Here is a 22,492-nt window from a genome sequence, read left to right as displayed (position 1 = left end):
AAAATATTATCAGGGTTTAGGAATTGCCAAAGATGAATGTTGACTGGAAGTTAAAAAGATGACCAAAGTATTAACTAAATCCCCTGTTTTATGCAACATGGAAGAATGGTGCTTCAAATTCACAGTTGGTTCCTACTTTATTATGCGCAGTTTTAGGGGTAAGATGCAAACATAGTTGAAATAAGTAGTTTTCCTCATTTTTTTACTGGATTCCTACGCAAGCACTATTGCTTTCAGGAAATCCCTTCAGAGTCTGTGCATGTGAACTGTGACTACCAAGATTTATGACAGTGTGGCTGAGGCTTTATGCTTAAATCCAGACATTACCTGCATGGTTCCTATATTCTATAATTGAAACAAACTTTTCAGTCCAGCTTGAGTAAAACTTCCCTTGTTTGTTTGCCTTTAATCCAGGGACCGCAAGGGCCTCAGGGACCTGTTGGATTCCCTGGACCAAAGGGACCTCCAGTAAGTATCTCTTTCATTAAATTTGTGCAACAACAGGAATTGTAGTTTTTGTAGAGTGCCTCTGAAATAAATAGTTGAAAATTTATGTAAGGGGTGGTTTATGTATAGATTGAAAATGCTCATGCTGAGCCTTAAGGGTTTGGGCTCGCATTTTTAACGTGGTCATTGGTGCAGCTCTGAAGACATTGAGAGCAGTGCACCAAACTGCAGGTCTGGTATGTCCTGCCAGGGACCACGTGACACACTGAGTTCAGGCAAAATGCTACTTTGCTGCTGTATATTTTCTTTGAATGGTTGATTCACTGAGGAAAAATGAAGAGGAGGGAGGCATTCATTAGCAGCAGGAACATATAGAAGTAACAGCTCATTTGAGCTGCCCCCTGAACCAGTCTTGGTGCTTTTCTGGTGTGCCTCTGCTCATGTGCAGTACAAAAGCAACAAGCACCTCCCATGCATTTGTTACTTTTATTTCCAATTCTGAAACCTGAAATTTTATCAAGTACTTCTGAAATGCTTAGATTTGTGTTGAGTCATTAACCAAAGAAAAATTGAAGTATAGGGACTTTCCATGATTTCTGAATTTATAGAAATCTATTTTGAACATGTTTGCATTTGGCAACAGTCATTCTCCAAGCAATTGTTAAGACACTATAGGAAGGACACAAGGAAAAAGTATTATTAAAATCCTAGTTAGCTAATATAGGAGCAGTTTAAAGTTACCAATGACTAGTCTAGACATAAACAGAGAGCAGAGATTCTGATAGCTAATTGCACACTTTTTTTGAGAATGGCTAAGAAATTGCTTGATTTATGTATTTTATAATTTCAGGGTCCACCTGGAAAAGATGGCTTGCCTGGGCACCCAGGACAGCGGGGTGAGACTGTAAGTAAATGCACTCTGCTGTGTTAGTGTTGTTCTAAAGGTCATGGTTATGGGATCAAAACCAAAGAAACAGGGATGACAGGGAAAAGGGAAAGAGGCTGGCACCAAGAGGTTACTTAACTGTACTTTCCTTATAGATGGGGCAGGAGAAAGCTTTATTTTGCTCCCATGATACAAGTGTGAGGTTATTTTTTGCTACGTCCAGTTAGTAACATCAGAATGAGATTAAATATTCACTAGAAGTAAATGAGATTAATACCCAGATCCCTATTTAAATTGAGATTTTTCAGATAATTACTGTACAGTAGTTTTCTCCCTGAATGCCATGTACCAAAGATAATAGCATTAAAAAAAGTCTTATTGATGATAAATCGCTAGAAAAATGAAAAGTCAAGACCTTTGGAGACTAGGATCAGGAATGATTGAACTTATTAAAGTAAAATAAAATTCTGAAACTATGCAACTCATTTAAGAATCACAATTAAAAAATTCTGGCATGAAAATGAAAAATACTATGTCATACTTTTAATTTAACTATCCTTAAAAAACACACTGTTTCTGTGTGTCAGAATGTTATTCATATTCCATTATAAAATAAAAATTCTCACTGAGATTTTTCAGGGCTAGAGAAAGCCATAAATGAATTTATTGAGAAATTTTCTCAGCATGCAGAATATGTTTTAAGCTCCAGCTTCACTGGAAATCTGTTAGTGACTGCTGAGTCACTTCCACTGCTGGAAGGAGAAGCACAGAGCCTGGAGTAGCAAATCCCTCTGAAAATCTCTGTTTTCTTCTGCTAGTATTGTAGCATTGTCACACTGTAATGCTTTGCAATGATAGTGATTTTTGTGTATGAAACATTATTGGCTCCTTCTTTATTCTTTTCCTTTGCAATGATGCAAAGACTGTTGTGTACCATAAGGATCAATTGTTTGCATTGTTTACAATGCAGGATGCTCAAATTTGTTCTTTAGTCTGCTGTTAAAAAGTTACCATTTTCCCTGGATCTTTATTTCTTTTCAATTTCTTTTTGTCTCACCTCCACTTTAATGCCCTTCCAACTTAATAGTCCATCTGTTTCTTTCTTTATAAAGCATTTTTATGTCAGGCTTTATGATTCATAATATACATATGTAAAAATGTATTTTCAGCTGTCTTTTTAGCTGCATCACTTATGCATTCAAACTCATCTAATCAAGTTCTCCTAGAGAGATCTGTAAAACTGATGGCAATTTTTACTGCTGTACCACCTCAGAGAGATGGAAGAGAGATTAATCAGCATTTCATATCTAGGCATACACAGACAAAAAAGATTTCTCTCTTTTGTTTTCTGAACAGAGGGAATGTGTGACATGGAATGTCTCATTTACCTCTTCAGCACAGAGGTGAATTTTGCCCTTTTATAACTTGTAAAGAGTAATATAATATTCTGTCATTTTTTTTTTCACAGGGTTTTCAAGGAAAAACTGGTCCTCCTGGTCCTGGTGGTGTTGTTGGCCCTCAGGTACATAATTTCATTTCATAGCTGACTTCATGAGACCAATTTTTAATGGTTATATTGTGGATAAGGCAGTTGCTTTTGCTGTATTAAAGGGACCATATCTGGGGTTATATTAACTTTTGTTACAAAAGTTGCATTAACAATATTAGAAAATTATAGTTAATAATCATCAGTGATTCCATCAAAAAATTAAAATATTTGGGTTACCTTTGCATTTTGTTTTATGTTTTGATTTGGGTTTTTTGTTGGTTCGTTGCTGTTTCAGTGGTTTCTTATGTGATTATGAAATTGATGGTTTACAGAAGTCAAAGAGACACATTTCTTTACCATTTTAGAAAAAACAATCCTATGTGTGAATTTCTTGCCAGAGAAACATTTTCAGTAACTTTTAGATTGTGGAGAGATAAATTATCAAAATTTCATCTGATTTAACCTTGTTAATTTACAACTTAATCAAGCATTTAGAGCTTATTTAGCTAAATCCCTCAGTGGAACTTTTCTGCTAGGGAATCTGAAGAGAAATCTTTCAACTCTCCTGCCTTACAATTCCTGTTATTCAGAAAAGCAACAGTACAGAACTGTTTCAAGGCAAGAATAGTAGATGGATTTCTCTCCTGTGTCCTTTTTATAACCTTCTCCCATACACGCTGTGCTTTAAAGCTTCAGTGCTTAAGGAACAAGGTCAGGATTTCACTCTTTGGAAGCTGCACAGACGTGTCTGCAGGCAAAATGCAATGCAAGATTTATTTTATAGGACAAAGATATTTTGTAAGTCAGCCTTGCCTGGAGGGAAGGTGAGGAATGTGCCCTAACCAATGGCAGCACTGTTTGGTAACACAGCAGCTGGATATTGAGAATCCGCTCCTCTCCACTTCCTCCCACACCCTCAAGACATTAAATAACGTCAGGTGACTGAAGCTGTGCTTGTGTGCCTAGGGTCCTACTGGTGAGACTGGACCAATTGGTGAAAGAGGCCATCCAGGTCCCCCTGGTCCCCCCGGTGAACAAGGCCTGCCAGGCGCTGCAGGAAAAGAAGGTGCTAAGGTATGATGTGGCTTTGGGGAACAAGCAGGAAGGGACAGATAGAGTGCTGACAGTGTGACATTTCAAATCATCATGAAGACATGCAGAATGAAATCAGAACATACAGTGTAAAATCATGATTGGCAGGTTTCACCCAGAAGGACTTGGAAGACTGGAAGATTCCAATTTTAGAGCTGAGTCTGCTTCCACTGAAATAATGAGAATTCTTTCAAGCCAAAAATTAATATTTTAGTAATAAAAGCAAAAGAAAAAAAAACTTCTGCATATAATATGCATTCAATAGACTAATCATATTCAATATGTCATATTTAGTAATGACATATTCACACCAAGGTAGAAATTTTTACTTTGGCATTTAAAGTCAGATGTGTAGTAGTGAATGAAAGGTAGAATTTCAGTGAATAAATTTAACTCCTTGCTTAATTTTTGGCTGCTATTGGCAAACAAGAAAAATATTACTTATCTAGTGTCCATGTAATTCTATTCAATTTTTGATTATAATTGGGTATCAACATTTCTTATTGAATGTATCTTTAAACATATTTTTATGGCTTGTTGTATTTTTCACTATTTACATTCCATAATTGGTGCTGTATTTTGCCAAAGTTCGTTATAAATGTAACCACAGGCTATTGTACTGATAAAAGAATTAGTGAGTGAATAGCTGTGGACACAGTCTTTGTTTTCATTACTATAACTAGGCTCTGGTAGTTAATTTTCATCGCTCACTGTACACATAATTTTTAAACATATTTTTTAATCAAAATGTAATATGTTTCCCAGGGTGATCCAGGCCCTCAAGGCATTCCTGGGAAAGATGGACCAGCAGGTCTTCGTGGCTTCCCTGGGGAGAGAGGGCTTCCAGGTGCTCAGGTATGATATAAGCTCTAGAGCAATTGATTGCCATGATATTTCTAAAAGAAAGAAACAATGTATGAATCTCTTTATTTATTAAGTCTCCTACTGTACTTAAATACAATAAAAGAACAGATAAAAATATAATTGGCTAGATAAGAAGTAAGGAATTTATTCAGGTTTGTTTCTTTGGATCTTTACATGTTTCCTATTATATGTGTTGCAAAAGTACTCTTGAACTTTCCAGACAAGCTTTTTATTTCCTTTCCATTTTTTAGGGTCCAGCTGGTCTGAAGGGAGGGGAAGGCCCACAGGGTCCACCTGGCCCAATGGTAAGTAAACATAATAATTATATGGAAATATAAACAATATTATCTAATAACCTTTTTCTTCTTTAGATGCTGGGATGTTTTCATTAACACAGTCTGTAAAACAGCAGACAGATTAGACTTCGACTAAGTATCCATACTAATGAACATGCGTGGATATGGAGGTAGAGAATATCGGAATCCTTCTTCCACTAGATTTAGTTATGACATTTACTTGCTGCTCAATACTTGTCACTTATGTCAAATTGGTTTTGAGATAAGAGAGATTTTCCACAGTGGAAAAATGGAAATTTTCCACAATGGAAAAATCCATGGATAGTAACTCATGCTGTTGTGGTGGGCTTGCCTTGGCTGGATGCCAGGTGCCCACCAAACTGTTCTGTCTCTGTCCTCAGCTGGACAGGAGAACACAAGATACACTGAAAGGCTTGTAAGTCAAGATAAGGACAAGAAGATCAGCCACCAGTTATATCATGGACAAAATAGACTGGGAAAATGAGTTTAATTTATTTTCTATCAAATCAGAGTAGGATAGATAAGGAAAAACAAAAACTAATTCTGAAAACACCTTCTCCCCACCTTCCCTTCCTCCCAGGCTGAACTTAACTCCTGATTTTTGTTTTATCCTGCCCCTAAGCAGTGCAGGAGGATGGAGAATGGTTCTCAGTTCATCACATATTGCCACTCCTTCCTTCACATGGGGAGGACTCCTCACACTCTTGCCCTGCTCCAGTGTGGGATCTCTTGGCAGTGAGGCAGTCCTCCATGAACTTGTCCAACATGAGTCCTCCCCAGGGCTGCAGTTCTCCATGAACTGCTCCAGCCTGGGTCCCCCCAGGGTGCAGTCCTTCGGGAGCTGGCTGCTCCAGGGTTGGTCCCCCAAGGGGTCACAGGTCCTGCCAGCAAACCTGCTCCGGTGTGGGCTCCTCCCTCCACAGGGCCACAGGTCCTGCCTGGATCATCCATCACTGCAGGCTCTCCATGGGGCACAGTCTCCTTTGGGATCCATGTGCTCCAGTGTGGGCTCCTCCATAGGCTGTGGGAAGATCTCTTTCCCGTTCTATTGTGCATTTTTTCCCCATTTCTTAAATACATTATCCAAGAGGTTCTGCCCTGTCACTCCTGGGCTCAGCCATGGCCAGCCCATCAGTCCATCCTGGAGCTGCCTGGTGTGAGCTCCACTGGACATAGTGGAAAGTGGCATCTTCTCCCAGAAGCCAGCCTTGTAGTCCCCTGCTAGCAAAACCTTGCCATGCAAACCCAGTGTTCCTGTTTTCCCTTTGTACAACTGGGTAAAATCATGTTGTGCGGGAATTTTCCTTCTTGGCATTTTAAGTGCAGTAGTAGAGTATGCTTCAAGTTTCCTATTCTCTGTTGTCATGCTTTATGCAAAGAAGTTCTACAAGGATGCACGGGCATTCAAAACATGCTAGAGTTATTCCCAAATGTGAATTGTGTAGATTTTGACAGTTATCTTGTCAACTTATTTCTTTCATACAGTGCAATTGAGGTTAAAAAAGAAAAGAATCAATCATCACAGCTATTCATGTTAGGAAAAAAAAAAGTAATGGAGGAGCTGAATTTCCATGTGCTTTAACAAAGCTCTCTTATGTCCTTGCAATTCATATTCAGATTAGAATGCATTAAACAAGGATAAAAATCCACACATAGTACAGTACAAGTAATACATGAGACTTGAATTCTTAAAATGAGTTATTGAATTCTTAATGCCAAAACCTGAATTTACAGTTCTCAACACTGTGCAGTATATATATTCTCAAAAGGTACCCAAACAAGGAATGGAATGGAATGGAATGGAATGGAATGGAATGGAATGGAATGGAATGGAATGGAATGGAATGGAATGGAATGGAATCTAGCAGGGAAAGTCGAAAGGGATATCATCTTACCCATTTGAAGGACCTGAAATGTTAAAAGAAAGGATGAATCAAAGTCAAGAAAGCATAGACCAGAATAGTCTCTTCAATCTAAAGGTCCTGTCTTGATTTTTTGTTGAAGGAGCCCCTGAGGCTGGACTGAGCTCTCAGGCAGATGGTTCAGGTGCAGGGACCCAGGGCCCTTGTGAGCATGCACAGAGCAGCCAGCACAGGCTGGTGTGTGACACAGCCCCCTTTGCCAGCCAGCACTGTCCACACAGGAGCTGTGTCACTCCTGTCATGGTCTTCAGAAAGACACATCACACAAGGTGTGAGGCAACAGTACTCACCTTATTTAGTGATAGTTGTCTGTATTCTGAAATTCATGTTTGAATTGAAATTCAGAGGATCCATGTTTCTCTAATTCTTACAGGGTGTGTATAAGTTAGTGTTTTAGTTGAAAACATCAGAGCTTTTTTGAGGAGGATATCTCAATTATCCCCATTTACCACCCTTTGGTTCAAATCACAGAGCTCTCTCAGAGCTCATGAATAGTATTCCTCTCATGTGAAATTAAATTGGTAGAGAAAGTCCAGGAACACTATTAATGCTCCCCAGCTAATGGGAGTTCAGTGCCAGCTGAAATCATCATTAATTATAGTGCAGAAGCACACAGAGTGTGGGTGTCAGGAGCACACTACCAAGGACTTCAGTTCATAAACCCATTCCTGTTGGGGCCACCCTTCAGTCATTGAAAGAAACCCTTAGGAGGCTGAGGATTTTTTGCATGTGGTTTTTGCAGTCTTTAAGAAATAGATGTAGTGGTAGCAGGAGTTGAAAAGGAGTTTGAAGGGCAAAATTTTTCAGTTTTAAAATATATTTTGAGCTCATTGCAGTGTAAGCTGGCCCCTTCAGGTACAAAGAGGACCAAGTAGCTCTTAAAGTATTCCAATAGTCCTCAGTAGGATTTTTATCTGTTTCATCTTTAATTACTAACTTGTTATCTCAAAACAGTATTCAGTGAAAAAAAGGTGTGTAGGTGCCCTTAATACTGAGTTTCATTGCACTGTCAAGCACCACAATTAAACCACAACTGCTTGCTTTTTTTCACAGAAGCTCACAGCAGACCATGAGCATCAAATACTCTGCAAATATTTTCCCATCTATTTTTAGCCACCAGCGGGTACACACAGAAGTGTAATTGTAGTGGAGTCTTCATTTGCCATCTATAATAGGAAGAGAATCCATGCCACTGGCTGACTTTCCTGTGATTTCCTGCCAATAGCAATTGTTTCTAACTAGCATATATAGTCAATTATAAGCTTTGTTTGGCTGCTGCATACATCTGCAAGCATACCAAACAAACGACTGCTCCAAATGCTGTGCGTATGCCAATTACTCTGTTTAGAGGGATTTGGACAAAAGAAAGAGATGCATGAATGCATGTCAGAGCAAGAGGGGGTTCTGCAGGATTGAAGGGGGTATTTTCATGGTTTGGGTTTTTTTGGGAGGGGGTTGTGGTTGGTTTTTTGTTATGGTGGGGACTTTTTTTAACAGTTGTCTTTTATCTGCTCTCTTTGTTGCTTCTGTTTGTTTTCTTCCCTTCTCCTACTACCGTGTGGAATGCTGAATGCTGATGAGAGAAAGCTCTTTGGAATGTCAAGCAGTCATTTTTCATTTGCTCATTTAGGAACTGGGTGCTCAAATTAGACTCAGAATAAGCCAGCTGTAGGCTACCCAATTATCAGTACTGAATATCTAGAGCTATCTTCATCTATCTGACAACATTTTACAGTCATGGGGACCTTCACTTGTTGAGCATTTTTTTAACCATCAGTAAAAAGTATTGCTACTACTATGCAATGTGTACAATAGCTGTCATTACATATCTCCTCACAGGAAGGGAGAGAAAACCAAGGTTGTTAATGAGTTTATAGTCTGTACAGCAATAATAGAAGACAAAACACGAACTTCCATTCTGTAGAAAAGTTAAAAAAACCAACAATACAAATTAATAAAAAGATTCCATGATGTGAGTGCTACAAGACCAAAGGTTAACAAGTGGTTTCATAACATAAGAAGCTTGTTTCATAGCGGGACAGAGTGCCCAGAGAAAAATGAAACACAGAAAGAGGGAACAGACTTAAGAAGCTGTTTAAAATGCTTTTCTGAGTTGGGACTATAATTTAATATGTTCTGCTGTGCTCAGAGGCCATTCTCACAGAGAAAGGAGCAGTTCCTTGGAAACAGAAGGTGTAGTCCATCTTCATAACTCAAGTGAAATGCAAAGATAAATGCGAAAATTGGCTGATTAAACAGAGGTGCTAGAAATGGCCTCTGTTAGTGTCTGCTGTCTGACGCAGGAAAGATCTATGAGTTATTTGGGTTTTTTCCTCTCTATTCATACATCCTCCTGATGAGATGACCTAAAATTGTTTAGCTTATGAGAGCTGACAAGATCAGAGACCATGGCAGTATGGCTGTAGGGTAATGACTTTTTCTTGTTGAAATCACTGAAGCCTTAGGAACTAAAATAAAAGAAATAGGACAGAAACTTGGGCAGCCACCCAGACTAAAAAAAATCCCCAACACCTGGAAGGATAAAGTCATCTCTGATGTCCATACAAATACTTTGAACACTCATGCAAATTTAGATCTTACTGAAATAAATTGCTAAAATACTTTGAAAAACCATTCAGCACTCTTTTCTGTCACATGTATGTGGAGGGAAAAGCACCATATTATGAAATTAGTACCATTTTTGCTAATGAGGTCAGTCCAGGACAAATATGTCATGAGTAAAAGCAAAAAAAATAGGGTGCTCATAGGTGAATGCATCTTAAAATTCCAATATCTGCAAGACAGCAAATGTGATCTTGCTTAAATATGAAAAAAACGCTATTTAGAGTCGCAGGGTCTTACTTTTATTATTTTTATTATTATTTTCTGTTACTTTTCTGTTCTGTATCATCCTGCTTCTAGTATATCAATTGAAGTGAAATTATTAATCATAAAGTGTTGCAAACTATCTTGAAAGTGTAAAGCTGAAAATTTGGGAAATATTTTTCTACAGCAAACAAACATTTAACAGTACTCTCTTAATGCAAAAATTGTAAATTATTTAAAAGACAGAAAACAATGATGCAGTTTTAGTGGTTTTCAATACATAGTGTCTGTTGTTTCACTCTTGATTTTTAATACTACATTTTTAACTTTTTCTTTGCTTATCTAAAGATGCCTGTACATAAAAAACCTCCTCTGCAGAACACACTAAATTAGTCACTGTGCTTGAATGGATTTTTACAGAGGTGCATTGAAATGCAGAAATGTGATCATCACAGCAATGAACAGCCCAAAACTTTATTAAAAATTTTGGTGTTGCTTAGTTCTGTATTTTGATATTGTGAATTTGCTTTCATCAAAGCAGTATGTTAATATATTTTGCAAACATAGAGGGAAGTAAATTCTTGAAAAGAGGCTGGTTTTAAGGATACTCTCATTATGATGAACAAGTACAGGAAGTGGTATTTACAAAAAAAAAAAAAAAAAAAGCGTTGCATGAACTGTATTGGGTATGAACTTCAAGTCGGTCCTTCCAGCCTCTTTTCTTTACTTGCACGCGTGATGGATGTGTAACCTTCAACCAGCAGAACTCACACTGCTGAACAGCCTCTCAGGTGATTTGCCTCATGAAAACGTCCAGCATTCCCAGGCTCTCAGAGTCCCTTTGTCCCTCATCCCTTTCTCCGCTCTGTTCCCAGGGCTCGCCGGGCGAGCGTGGAGCCGCGGGCACCGCTGGCCCCATCGGGCTGCCGGGCCGGCCCGGCCCCCAGGGCCCCCCGGGCCCCGCCGGAGAGAAGGGAGCTCCCGTGAGTAACCACAGCCCCTGGAAATATCCCTGTGCTCGCCTCTCGTTCCAGAATAGTGCTTGCTCCCACTCTGTTCAACATGTATTCTCATAACACCGGCCTACTCGTTTTGGATTTACAAATATGTACACAGTAAAACATTTCTCATCGTGCTGTATGAGACCGGGAATGTTAAACCTGTTACTGTCAAAGCAAGGAGTGGATATAAATCAGTCATTCATTAAAACTTTGCACCCAGCCACTCTGCATTAGAGTACAAGTGCATTTGACATCAGCTTCCATTATTACTACATATAATTCTCTTATATATTCTCTTCCCTTGATAGTTTTCTTTCTGTTGGGGTGTTTTCTGTTTTGTTGGGGTTTTTTTTTGGAGGGGGTGGGTGTTTTAATTTTGTGTTGGTATTGGGACTCCCCGTCCTGAAGTATTCATTACTCTCCTGTGATAATGTGGATTGTTTCATTTTCTTCAAAACCAGGGTGAAAAAGGTCCCCAAGGCCCAGCTGGACGTGATGGCATACAGGGTCCTGTAGGACTTCCTGGTCCTGCTGGCCCCAGTGGTTCTCCTGGAGAAGACGGTGACAAGGTGAATCATTGTAATTGGTTATTAGTGCATCCGGGAGAAGATCTGTCAGTTCTCTGTAGCTTTCCTGGGTGACAAAGCAACAACTCTTATCCCTGCCTCCCCCAGATTCCCTCTGCCTACTGCAAAAAATACCTTAAAACCTCTCCTATAACCAAATGTCTGAGGGACATGGGACACAGGGAGCTGTATTAAAGAGCTAGTAGAATAACATTTATCCTGGCAAAGAAACAAGGATAAAAGTGTGGCAAAATAAGGCAAATGATGCCAAAATTCATTTTTGCCTGTTTTAGAAATTTGGTTTACTGAATGAGTAAGATGAAATGTCTTCAGTAATATACAGGGATTTCAAAACCACCAGAGATTGTGCTGGTAGGTTGAGGGTGTCAAAATAATTATGTTCACAGCAGAGATGTCCTGTTGACCTCCGGCAGAATTTAAAATATGACACCTTTCGGGATCATCTGGTGTGGTTGCTTGACCAAGCACTTTTCTGTTAGTTAGCACAGGGTAAAGGTAAAGATTTTAACATTCATTTTTGTGATTCATGAGTGTTATTTATCCCATAGATGGTATTTTCTGTGATTTAATTTAATTGTCTTTTATTATTGTATAAAGAAAACATTATTTTCTAATGTGGTTTCTTGGTGATTTGAATAATTTTGAAGTTTGGAAATACTGTACACTCCAGTGAAAAGCAGTAGTTCAGTCATAAACAGTTACATGAGTCTATAAATCAGGCTACTTTCATTATAAGTTCATATTGAAGGTGACATAAGCAACACAATTTCCTTTATTTAGAGCTCAGTAGCATTATACTTCAAAGCCAGGTCTTGTTGCCCTTTTCAATTCAGCAATCAATATCTAGATTAATATGACATATTATTGATTACTGCAGAACTGCTCCCTTTAGGCATTCACTTGAAGCAGCAGCATAAAACATAGAATAATCATATCAAAGGGAACATTTGGAGATACCATGATATTGACTTCAGCTGAGTGTGAAGGAGAACATTTTAAACAAGTTTAACGTTTAACTTTCAATTACAGGGTGAAATTGGTGAACCAGGTCAGAAAGGTAGTAAAGGTGACAAAGGAGAAAACGTGAGTAGCAAAATCCTTTGTGCATTACATCTATTCTTTATAAATAAAAGGTATTCATGCATGAAGTATGCAGGTAATTTTGATACATAAATGAGCAGAAAAAAAGACACACTCCTAAAATGTTCCTTCAAAACAATGTTCTTTTAATGCAATACTAGAGGTTTGTACTTACAGATCCAGGCATGTATTTATTACTGCTCATATTCCTAGAGTTTACAGAATCATTACAAAATATAAATTACTTTCTTAAGCACCCTCCTGTATCACTGAAACTCCTCCATTCTGCATTTGAACTGGAGAGACCACAAATTCCCATACATTCCCTTACTGTGTTGAACTTCACTGACTGCACTGTGTGACCATTCCCAGCTTTGGCTTCTTAGCCATGAGGATGGAAACTGTGGAGACTCAGCAGAGGAATCTACTAATGTAGTTTCAAAAACTTCCAAAGGATATCTACTTCCTGGGCAGCACAATTAACTAAAGGCAGATGAAATGGCTTATTCAAGTTTTCATATATTATCATTAGGCCTCTTAGTGAACCTAGGAATAATCAGGTTTCTACTGTTTTGATTTGACATTTTTCTATCTTCAAAAATTATTTATAAAGTTCAAGCACTTCCTTTTTTATTTAGGCCAGACATATAAAATTAAGCTTTTTTCATTGTGAAATTTGAAGCTAGAAAGAATAAAACTAGCATTTATTTATTTCCATTTGATTTTGGCTTCTTTTCTAAAAACTCAAAATGGTATGTTTTCAATTCTGTTCAAATTCAATATAAACTGGTACTTTACTTGAGTAGTTTTCCTTGAGAAACAATTGAGAAGTAATGGCAGAAAGATCTCTTTTATTGCTATATTTCAACACTATTCACAGTTAGCAAAGCTCCAAACTCAGCACAGGGGTATTCATGGCTAAGTAAATTTATCTTGAAAACAGTGTGACTTTTGAGATTGACAAGTTACAGAACAGTATGTTACTTTAAAAAATTACACCAAATTTATGGCTTACATAATATCAGATTATATTTATGGGAGGATATGTACATACTCAAGCAAATCACAGGTCATAGAATCACAGAATGGCTTGGGCTGGAAATGGGCTTTAGGATCAGCTAGTTCCAGCCTCTGATCCAGTTCCACTTCAGGCTTTGCATGTGGTCACAGGCATATCCTGTTTTCCCCTTTGCCATGCCTCTTCATTAGAAATGCTTTGCATCAGAGAAATCCAGAGAAAAAACACAAGCTGCACTCTTCTGTTTCAGATAATTTTAGCATAGCTAGTTATGCTGAGCATTAGACTGTGACCTCAGTTCCCATAGTGAGTACTGATGCATTTGGGCCTGCTCCAGCAGAACTGCTTTAAAAATAAAATGTCTGCAGCATTATTATTTGAGAATGTATCCTGGACTCCCAGTTTCAAGGTTTAATGCATTTGAGAATATTACACATTTTTTCTTGAAGTACAGTATTCGGTGTTGAGGCTTAGTTGAAGTGAATGTAACTCTGGTTGAAGTCACATGTCTTGAATCTGCAATCAGTTTGCCCTCAACTGCAGTCATTCAACCCTGACAATTTCAGAATGTTTTCATTTTAAATCTGCTTTCCTTTCAACATGCTGACAGATGCCTGTTGGGGCAGGAAGAAAGGGCTTGTTGGTCACCTCTGAAAGGTTCTGACAAGGAAGTACCAGTTCTGGAATCACAGGACATAAAGAACAGATATTTACAATCTCAAGCCACCCACAAAAGGCCTTGGTGGGCATTTAGAGCCTGATCACAGCAAGGATCCTGATCAAAGAAGTGATTCATTTTTCCTGTTTAAGAAGAGCTGGAAAAATCTTCAATTCCCCATTGAAACTAACAAAGATTTCTTTTTGTGGGTTTGAAAATCCTGTGCCTAACTATGTTGGCGTATTCTAGTTAAGACAGCACAATTTTGTTGTTGATGTGCTGTCCTCCCTTGAACTTCAAAACCTCCTCAGTTATCGCAGCTGCCTTTATTAACTGAGGATTCTCTCATTATACTGATCAGTCTTTCTCCATTTGCCCTCCAAAGCAATGGCTAAAAAGAATCTGGCCATGTGTCCAAATAACTCCTCATTAATCAACTGCAGAGTACGTTCCAACAGTGCTTAATATCAAAATGGGTTTTTAAATTAGTTTAAAAATGTGTAGGCCTCATTCCAGAGCCTATAAAATGAAGGAGCACATTGAAGCATCTTGAAGAGTGTAGAAAAATCCATGCATGCCAAATCTCTTTCTCATGGTAACACTTGCCAGTCAGCTGGAGCATTCCTCAGAGTCCTTTCATTTAGGCATGTCACCACAGAGGCTAGCAAGCTTTGTTTCATGTATTGCCATCAGGTATGGGACAAAAATACAACTGTAAAAGAGAAGAAATACAGAGCTTGATGCTTCATACTCCCTAGAAAATAAAATGGTCCAAAATATATATAAAACCCAGAGAACGAAATAGACTGCGAGACTTAAGAAGTCCCTTTATTTAATTCTCCTTATAAAAGGCACAATAATCTGATTTTATCCCTAGCAAACTCTATAAATCATGGCATTATTCTGCTCTAAACCAGAATTTGAAGCCTAGAAGTTGCAGGCAACTTGGCATCTGAATAGACTAAAATTAGCCAAGGTCAGGTGTTGAGTTTTGTGCCTTCTTAGCATAACTCTTCATCAGTCTACTTCCTCTAGTGTGGCAAAAACAAGATTCAAACTACTACATTTACATCATAAAGTAGGATCTTGCATTCCTGTACTCTGATAGCTTCATTATATCATATCTGCATGACTGACTTCTAATTACGTGCAATATAACTTAATTATCATTCTGCAGGGGGAATGAAAAAAAGACATTCCTCTCAGGGACTGGGGTTTTTGGTCATTCTGTTGAAAAGAGACTTAATGTCAAAGAAAATGTGATTCCCAGTGCTCAGCAAGAACTTGCACTTTTTCATGTCTCCTAGAGGTGAAAATAAGCTTTGTGCCATTGCAAAAATAATTAGCAGTTTCATAAAAACTACTCCAAATAATAAGCATTTGAATTAAAGATAGATTTTTAGATGATGCTTTAAAGTTTGAGAGATATTTGGCATAAACCTCATTGAAAGTTTTCATATTTTTAATTGTGAAAAAAAAAATCATTTTGATTCATGTTCACATAGAAATTTATTCTGAAACATTAAAAATGAGCTTCTAACTAATGCCAACATTGTCTATTATAGGTGTGAAAATCGGAGTTTTTGAGAGTTAAATAGTTTGTACTGAATGGAAAGGACTTGTGATTTTGGAAAGGACTTGTGATGCTACATCCTCTATGGAGAAACATGGAAATGCTGAATAGATTGTGGTTGTGCAAGTGGGGATTCCTGTCATGTCTGTATTTGCTTTTAATCTCATTGCAGATGTCACAATCACCAACTTGTCCTTTGAATTGTGTTTGTTGCAGGGTCCTCCAGGTCCCCCAGGTCTGCAGGGTCCCGTTGGAGCCCCAGGGATTGCTGTAAGTGGCTCGTTCAGAGCCAACCCCAACCTTGCATAACTCAGCTGATCCTGACTTCTCTGAACTGTTTGCTCCTTTCTCAGGAATATATTTCAGAACACCACTAACAGTTCTGTCCCTGCCCACTTACTTGCAGTTCTTTATTGTAAACAAGGCTGTGTGGGTGTTACTGTATGGCAGATTTACAGCAGGGCAATAATTTGACAAAATTATTAAAAATTAAATACTGTAAATAGTGAATGGGGACCATCCTTTCAGTGAACTTCTTTTGTTGTGTGTTTGGCAGGTTGGTACGGATGCAGTTAAAACAGAGTGTCTTTTTTAAAATCCACCTGATACCAAGTGAATTAATTCTTATTTTTATTTAAAAGGCTCTGAATTCTTTTACCCTGAATATTGGTGCTACTCATATATACATTGGTATTCAACAGCTAGAATGTTTATGCCAATGTGATAGAGAGGGGGAACTCAGGGAAAGTTTCTGTGAGAAATGCAGCACTAATTGACCTATATTAAACCAGAGCATGTGCTGACATTCTGTTTGTGCAACAGATTTCATCCAGCCAAGATGATGAACATGTATTTGTGAGGACACTTGGTGTGATTCTGAGCCCTTTTCTAGCTATTTCCCAGTCATTTCCATGCTGCTTTTCCTGTTGTTATTATCAGAGCTGTGATAGTTTTGCTCTTCATTGTTTCCCAACAGGGAGGTGATGGAGAGCCAGGCCCAAGAGGTCAGCAAGGGATGTTTGGGCAAAAAGGTGATGAAGGTCCTCGAGGCTTCCCTGGGCCCCCAGGCCCTATTGGCTTGCAGGTAAATTCCTTTATTATTTTACCTTACAGCTGTAAAACAAGATGTAACAGAAAAAGTGTAAGAACACTGATTTCTGTGTCAGAAACTGAATGACTACTGTCTATTATTCAATAAATGATAGCATCATTTAATTAGAAAGGAAAGATCCCATATTGATGGGGTTCATGCATAAACAATAGATTTAGTGCAGCAGCACTTATATATATATATATATATATATATATACACATCAGAGCATTAAATTATCCAGACTCCCACCTAAGCTCTGGATAATCCTGGCAGTGTTTTTAAAATCACCCAGTGTAGCATTTCTGTGTGCATTTTTGGTGGGGTTTTTTCCCCCCCAAAGTTATTGTATCACTTAGTTTAAGCATCCTAGGATTACCTATATATTTACTTTAATATGAAAAGCTCCCTTCCGTTTCTTTCCATTTTAATGCAAATAGGTCTTTTTCTTCTTGTTCCACCATCCTGCCTCCTCCCAAGTTCACAAGTTTGATGTGTAGATCTGATTGTTTCATATTGATTTTTAACTAATCATTCCAGGGACCCTACTTACAGTATTCTTCCCCATGTTTTTTAGGGTCTGCCGGGCCCACCAGGTGAAAAAGGTGAAAATGGAGATGTGGGCCCAATGGTAAGACTTCTTCCTCACTGGTCACTCTACAGGACATAAATATTCTCCATACATTATTGTCTTTTCTCTATTGCTCACCATTTGATAAGATACTCCTGAATTTGGTGACCGAGTATGAAACATTTTGTGTAACATAAACTCTCTCTCTGGGATTTTCTTCGCTTTCCCACATCTACTCCCTCATCATTAATATTGAGATTTATCTAACATGAGAAAATACTGAAAAATAGATAGCAAAGCAGATGCTCTGTGTGTCTGAGATGGTCCAGTGACAATCAGGTTCAAGAAAGAAAGAGGAAAAGTAGATACCACTGCACCAGAGAGTCTGGAGCTGCCTTCCAGGTTCAGGCCATTGTTATTAACACACAGTGTCAGGTATGCAGGCCAGGAGATGGCAAACCCTGCTTGGCTCTGTTTACTTCCCTGGGTGATGCATTTTCCAGCTGTTCCTCCTGCTGATAGAACACCTTGCGGGCTGTTCCTGAGTGCTGTGCAAGCTCTCTGCTCTATACCTTTGCCTCCAACACCTTGTGCCAAGCCTGGCTGCTTCACTCCTGCCCATCTGTAGGCACCATGGTGCAGCTCTGCCCCAGGGCTGTCACAGACACTTGAGCTGCTCCAGGTCTCCGGCAGTGGGATGGGCAGCAGGGAACCTGCAGGGAAAGAACCAATCCTCAGGGGCTCCTAAGCATCAGGTCATGTCCAGCTCAGGTACTGTGTGACACAGCCTGGGCCTCCTGTCACCTTTCGAACTCATCCAGCAGGCAGCAATCTGGCCATGCTGTTCCTGCTGCATGGTGAAGATTAAAAGCCCTCTACAGATTAAATATATTATTTTTCATTGGTCAGAAATTCTTCCTGATTGTAACTCTACTATATCTGTTCTGTAATTCTGTTAAATCACATTGTCTCTTTGATACAGGGTCCACCTGGCCCACCAGGTCCCAGAGGTCCCCAGGGTCCTAATGGAGCTGATGTAAGAATCAACCTATTTTTTGTCTTGCTAATTTAGTAAGAAGCACCCTATTTTGGATGACCATATTTTGGGTAACAAAAATCTTTTGTCACTGTAGGGTCCTCAAGGTCCCCCAGGCTCAATTGGCTCTGTTGGAGGTGTTGGTGAAAAGGTGAGTGTGGATGGAAACCCCCAAGGAAGAGAAAACATGGGAATAGGAATGCTATATGACATTCATTCATTAAAATTATTTTCATTGCTATTTTCAGTTCTCTATTCAGAAAATTTTCTGCCAGGATATGGAGTGAGTTTGTTTGGGATTGGTTACTTTCATATTTTACCCAAGGAACATACCAGATTGTATCTTCCTTGTTTTAAAGGAAAGATGAGATATGCAGGGATATAAGGGCTTTTTTCCCTGTGATTAATTTGAAGCAAGAGAGTAAACTATTATATAGTGCTGAGCAAGCAAGAAGTTCAAAAGAGAGTCTTAAAGTGCTTGTTTATGTTTATTTTATCAAGCTACATGACCTCAACCACATCATCTATATAAGCCTAAAAGCCTTTTGCTGTAATGTTACAGGTTTAACATTAATTTTTTCCTGAACTTTGGAATGGGAAAGAAGATCCTGAGTGGAGCACGAGATGGAGGAAACAAAATAGAAATATATTCCAGGCCAATATATAAATTGCTTATTGAGAAACTATGTAGATTGCTCTTGAGTATTTAATGATTTGTCACAGAGAATCACATATGTTCAAAGAAACACCAATGTCAGTGAATCCTAGAAAAGACATCTCTAGGAACGTCAGTATTGGTAGTTTTTCAGAAAGCTTTCCGTATTTTTGACTTTTCAGAACATGAAGCAAGATTTCCCTTTTTCTAACTAAACCAGCCTTTTAAAAGAATTTCCAGATGTTTCATGGTTAGGTTTTTTTTTTTTTCCCTACATGCCCATCAACTATATCACTTACCAGTACTCTGGGATATGGCAAAGAATGTACTAGAATAATATAACATAAAATTTGGTTTGATGGAGAAATATCCTATTTTGTGTCCCTTACTGTCCTTTGAGACCAAAGAGATGTCATTGTGTCAAGCTGCAGTGCTTCCCTGCAGTGCTTCCTTCTCAGGATGTGGCTCTGAGCATCAGCTCGCCTCTTGGGAGCAGCAGCATTCTGGTGTTTTCAATTTTTCCCCAAAATTGCACAAGACACACAAAACATGATGCCCTCCTGCTTGACTGCATTATTAACAAGGATATTCCTTCTAATGTCCCAAGTTCATTACATTGTTCATTCACTCTACTTTAGAAAATATCTTGGCCTCATGAAGAACTGCAGGATTTGTTTTCTTCTCTCTGGGAAGAGTTCCAAAAATGTGACACAATCTAGGAGTTGAGAGAAATAAAAAGTTACTGGGAAAAGAGAGTCTGTATTTCAGTGGAATACAGAAAATAATGGGCATTGTGGGAAGAAAAAATTGTCCTGTGACCACTACTGAGAAAAATGTTAATTATGAGAACATCCAGGGTAGCAGCCAATTATATTCAGTGCTTTAAAAAAAAACCCACATTGTATAATATTGTGGCCCATTTAACTTGATAGGAATTTTTGCCATTGGTTTCAGTCACCTTTTCAATTTTCAGCATTTCACAATCAAAATATATTCCAGCCATTTTCTAAACACATTGCTTTATATTGAACCCCTTCCTCCTTTGTTTCTCCCTGCAACTCGTCTGTGTGATTTAGAATCACTGTTTGTGATGATTAGGCCATGAAATTTAATTCAAGAACATGAAGTTCAGACTGTTTATCACTTGGTTGTCATTTTTTATTTCCTCTAGCTTATATCCCATATTCTCTGCATTCACAAAGAGAAGCTTCCAAGTGTATTATTTTGGAAATTTATATAATTGTAATTACTTTCCTCCCTCCTCCTTCTTAGGTTTTAGTACGTGCCAGGTTATTTTCTTTCTTAGGCTATCTTCCTCCTTAATTTCAGTTCCATTTAATGAGATTTCAAGCTGAGATATCATCAAGAGTTGTTTTTTCAGGGGGAGTTGCTGCAATGGGAGGACAGGTCATGCTTTTAAACAAAACATGCATTTTTTTCTTTTCCTTTTCTTCCCACACATTTTCCCCCCAATGTTTTTCTTATTATGTCAGCATGCTTTGGCCTCTGCACTCCTTTCAGGAAAGACACACCATACTACAGATAATTCAATACAGTGAGTAAGGAATGTGGAAAAACATTTTAGCATCATCTGTATTACTGCTGAGGAGAGAAGTAGGTTTGCTCACTTGCATATTTTAATGGTTTGACCAGGAGATATTTTTTCATTATTACACGGGTTTCAAAGCCCCCTTATCTTCTGGAAGAGATAAACAATTTTTGTCACACTTAGCACCATGCATTTTTAACCAGTTGTTGTTTCCCCTGCTCTGCACACAAGAGGCTGAGTGTTCAAAGGCATCAGTGCTGCAAATGCTCCTGCAGCCCTGCGCTGTTATTGCTGTAACCCCCACCAAGGGCCTGCCAGTCTGACACTCAGCAGAGCCCTTAAATCCAGCTGCCACACCAGGAGCAGTCACTTTCTTCTGCTTTTAATTTAGAGAAAGGGAAAACCAAATGTACCTACACACTCTTATCTCTAATTTGATAGCAAAGGTTTAACATGCAGATATTCTAAACAGGCAGGAAGTTGCTCATGACTTCTCTAACCTGTGCCTTAGAATGTACATAAGAATTTACAACAGAGGGGAAACAGATGAAATAATGTTAACCCCACACTTCCACAGAACCGAATGAAATAAATTTGCCTTTCTAATTTAGATTAGTTTGTGATAATTGCACTGAGCACTGCGCTGTTCTTCTACCCCCTCTCCCTTCCACAGCAGTTAAAAACCATCAGTTAGAGAGCAATGCAAACCCAGTGTCTGCAGAACCTAAGCATTCCTTCTGTAGCCTCTCAGAGTTCAGACCTGGTTTTACTGCATGCAAAAGTCTGGTGATAGAAAACCACAATACTCATCTGGGTTTCAATTTATTCCTACTATATTGTTCTAAAAAACTTTCCAAAGTAGTGCACTAATAAGGAGTCCAACACAGTAAACAAGTGAGATCAATAGTTCTCATGCTTAATCATTGATTTCTACTGCAGATGGAAGTGAGAGGACAAGATCAATTGAGTAGCCTGGCTCTAAGTTTAGGAACATGCTTGATAAGTGTTCACAGACAATTTTATGTGTAAATGTCATTTTCCCACACACATATGTGTAGACACTGCTAAGGTAACTAATCAAGCTGTGTCTGTGACAGTTTAGGCTACCTGAACATCCATCCTAAAAAATTACTTTTAATAAGTTCACATGACCTCCTGACTGGGATTTTTTTCTCATCATTCTCCATCTCTCCAACACTGTAAACAAGAGCTCTCCAAGAAAACACAGCCTTTAGAATTTCTCTCAATTAAATTTAGTTCCCCACAGAGCCATATATATATATGTATATATGTATAGTATATATAACACATATGCACACCTATGCAAAAGGGATTCTCTTCTAGAATTACAATTTCTCTTTTTTTTTTTTTTGTTTTTTGAGAATGGCAAAAAGGAGCAATACTAACTTTTCACAACCCAGTCAGTTACAAAGTTGCCTCTCATTGTCATAAAATTAAAGACCATGTCCCAGAATTTAACCAAAAGGTGGCAGCCTTCCATCCACTATCTCTGTGCTTTGGATATCAGTTCTCTAGAACTGATCATAAGGAAAACAACATTTTTTAAACCTTTAAACTTTTTATTATTTTTTTTATATTTTAACTTTTAAAGTACTTTGCCTAGCTTGGTAGAAACCATTCTGCTTGCTTAATCCAAGAAGGTTTTCAGAATTAAGCATGTCTGCAAAATTACATGACCCTTTATAGTTTAAGATGTCTGTCTTTCTTTTTAAATTCTGTCAGAGGAAGGCTTTGCCGAAAAAAGACTGCAGTAACTTTTAAAAGATCTGAGCTGCTAAAAAGAGAGAGAGAAATCTCTAGAGGTGGAATA

At 38.4% G+C, this 22,492-nt stretch overlaps 1 protein-coding gene across 7 annotated transcripts in view; it reads left to right on the top strand.

Moving 5' to 3' along the window:
* The window catches only part of COL11A1 (collagen type XI alpha 1 chain), a 124,589-nt gene that overhangs the window by 81,140 nt on the left and 20,957 nt on the right, over positions 1–22,492 (top strand). For all 7 annotated transcript variants that reach the window (XM_005482021.4, XM_074546182.1, XM_014276045.3 and 4 more), the window contains 14 exons: positions 415–468; positions 1,298–1,351; positions 2,802–2,855; positions 3,789–3,896; positions 4,680–4,769; positions 5,030–5,083; positions 10,719–10,826; positions 11,306–11,413; positions 12,461–12,514; positions 15,977–16,030; positions 16,737–16,844; positions 17,428–17,481; positions 18,404–18,457; positions 18,555–18,608. In XM_005482021.4, coding sequence (XP_005482078.1) covers positions 415–468; positions 1,298–1,351; positions 2,802–2,855; positions 3,789–3,896; positions 4,680–4,769; positions 5,030–5,083; positions 10,719–10,826; positions 11,306–11,413; positions 12,461–12,514; positions 15,977–16,030; positions 16,737–16,844; positions 17,428–17,481; positions 18,404–18,457; positions 18,555–18,608 — 1,008 coding nt within the window. The remainder of the gene's footprint in view (positions 1–414; positions 469–1,297; positions 1,352–2,801; positions 2,856–3,788; positions 3,897–4,679; positions 4,770–5,029; positions 5,084–10,718; positions 10,827–11,305; positions 11,414–12,460; positions 12,515–15,976; positions 16,031–16,736; positions 16,845–17,427; positions 17,482–18,403; positions 18,458–18,554; positions 18,609–22,492) is intronic.

Source organism: Zonotrichia albicollis, chromosome 8 (genome assembly GCF_047830755.1).
Source record: "Zonotrichia albicollis isolate bZonAlb1 chromosome 8, bZonAlb1.hap1, whole genome shotgun sequence".
Classification (NCBI taxonomy): domain Eukaryota; kingdom Metazoa; phylum Chordata; class Aves; order Passeriformes; family Passerellidae; genus Zonotrichia; species Zonotrichia albicollis.
Note: the sequence above shows the minus strand (reverse complement) of the source record. Positions and strands in the feature narration are given on the sequence as shown.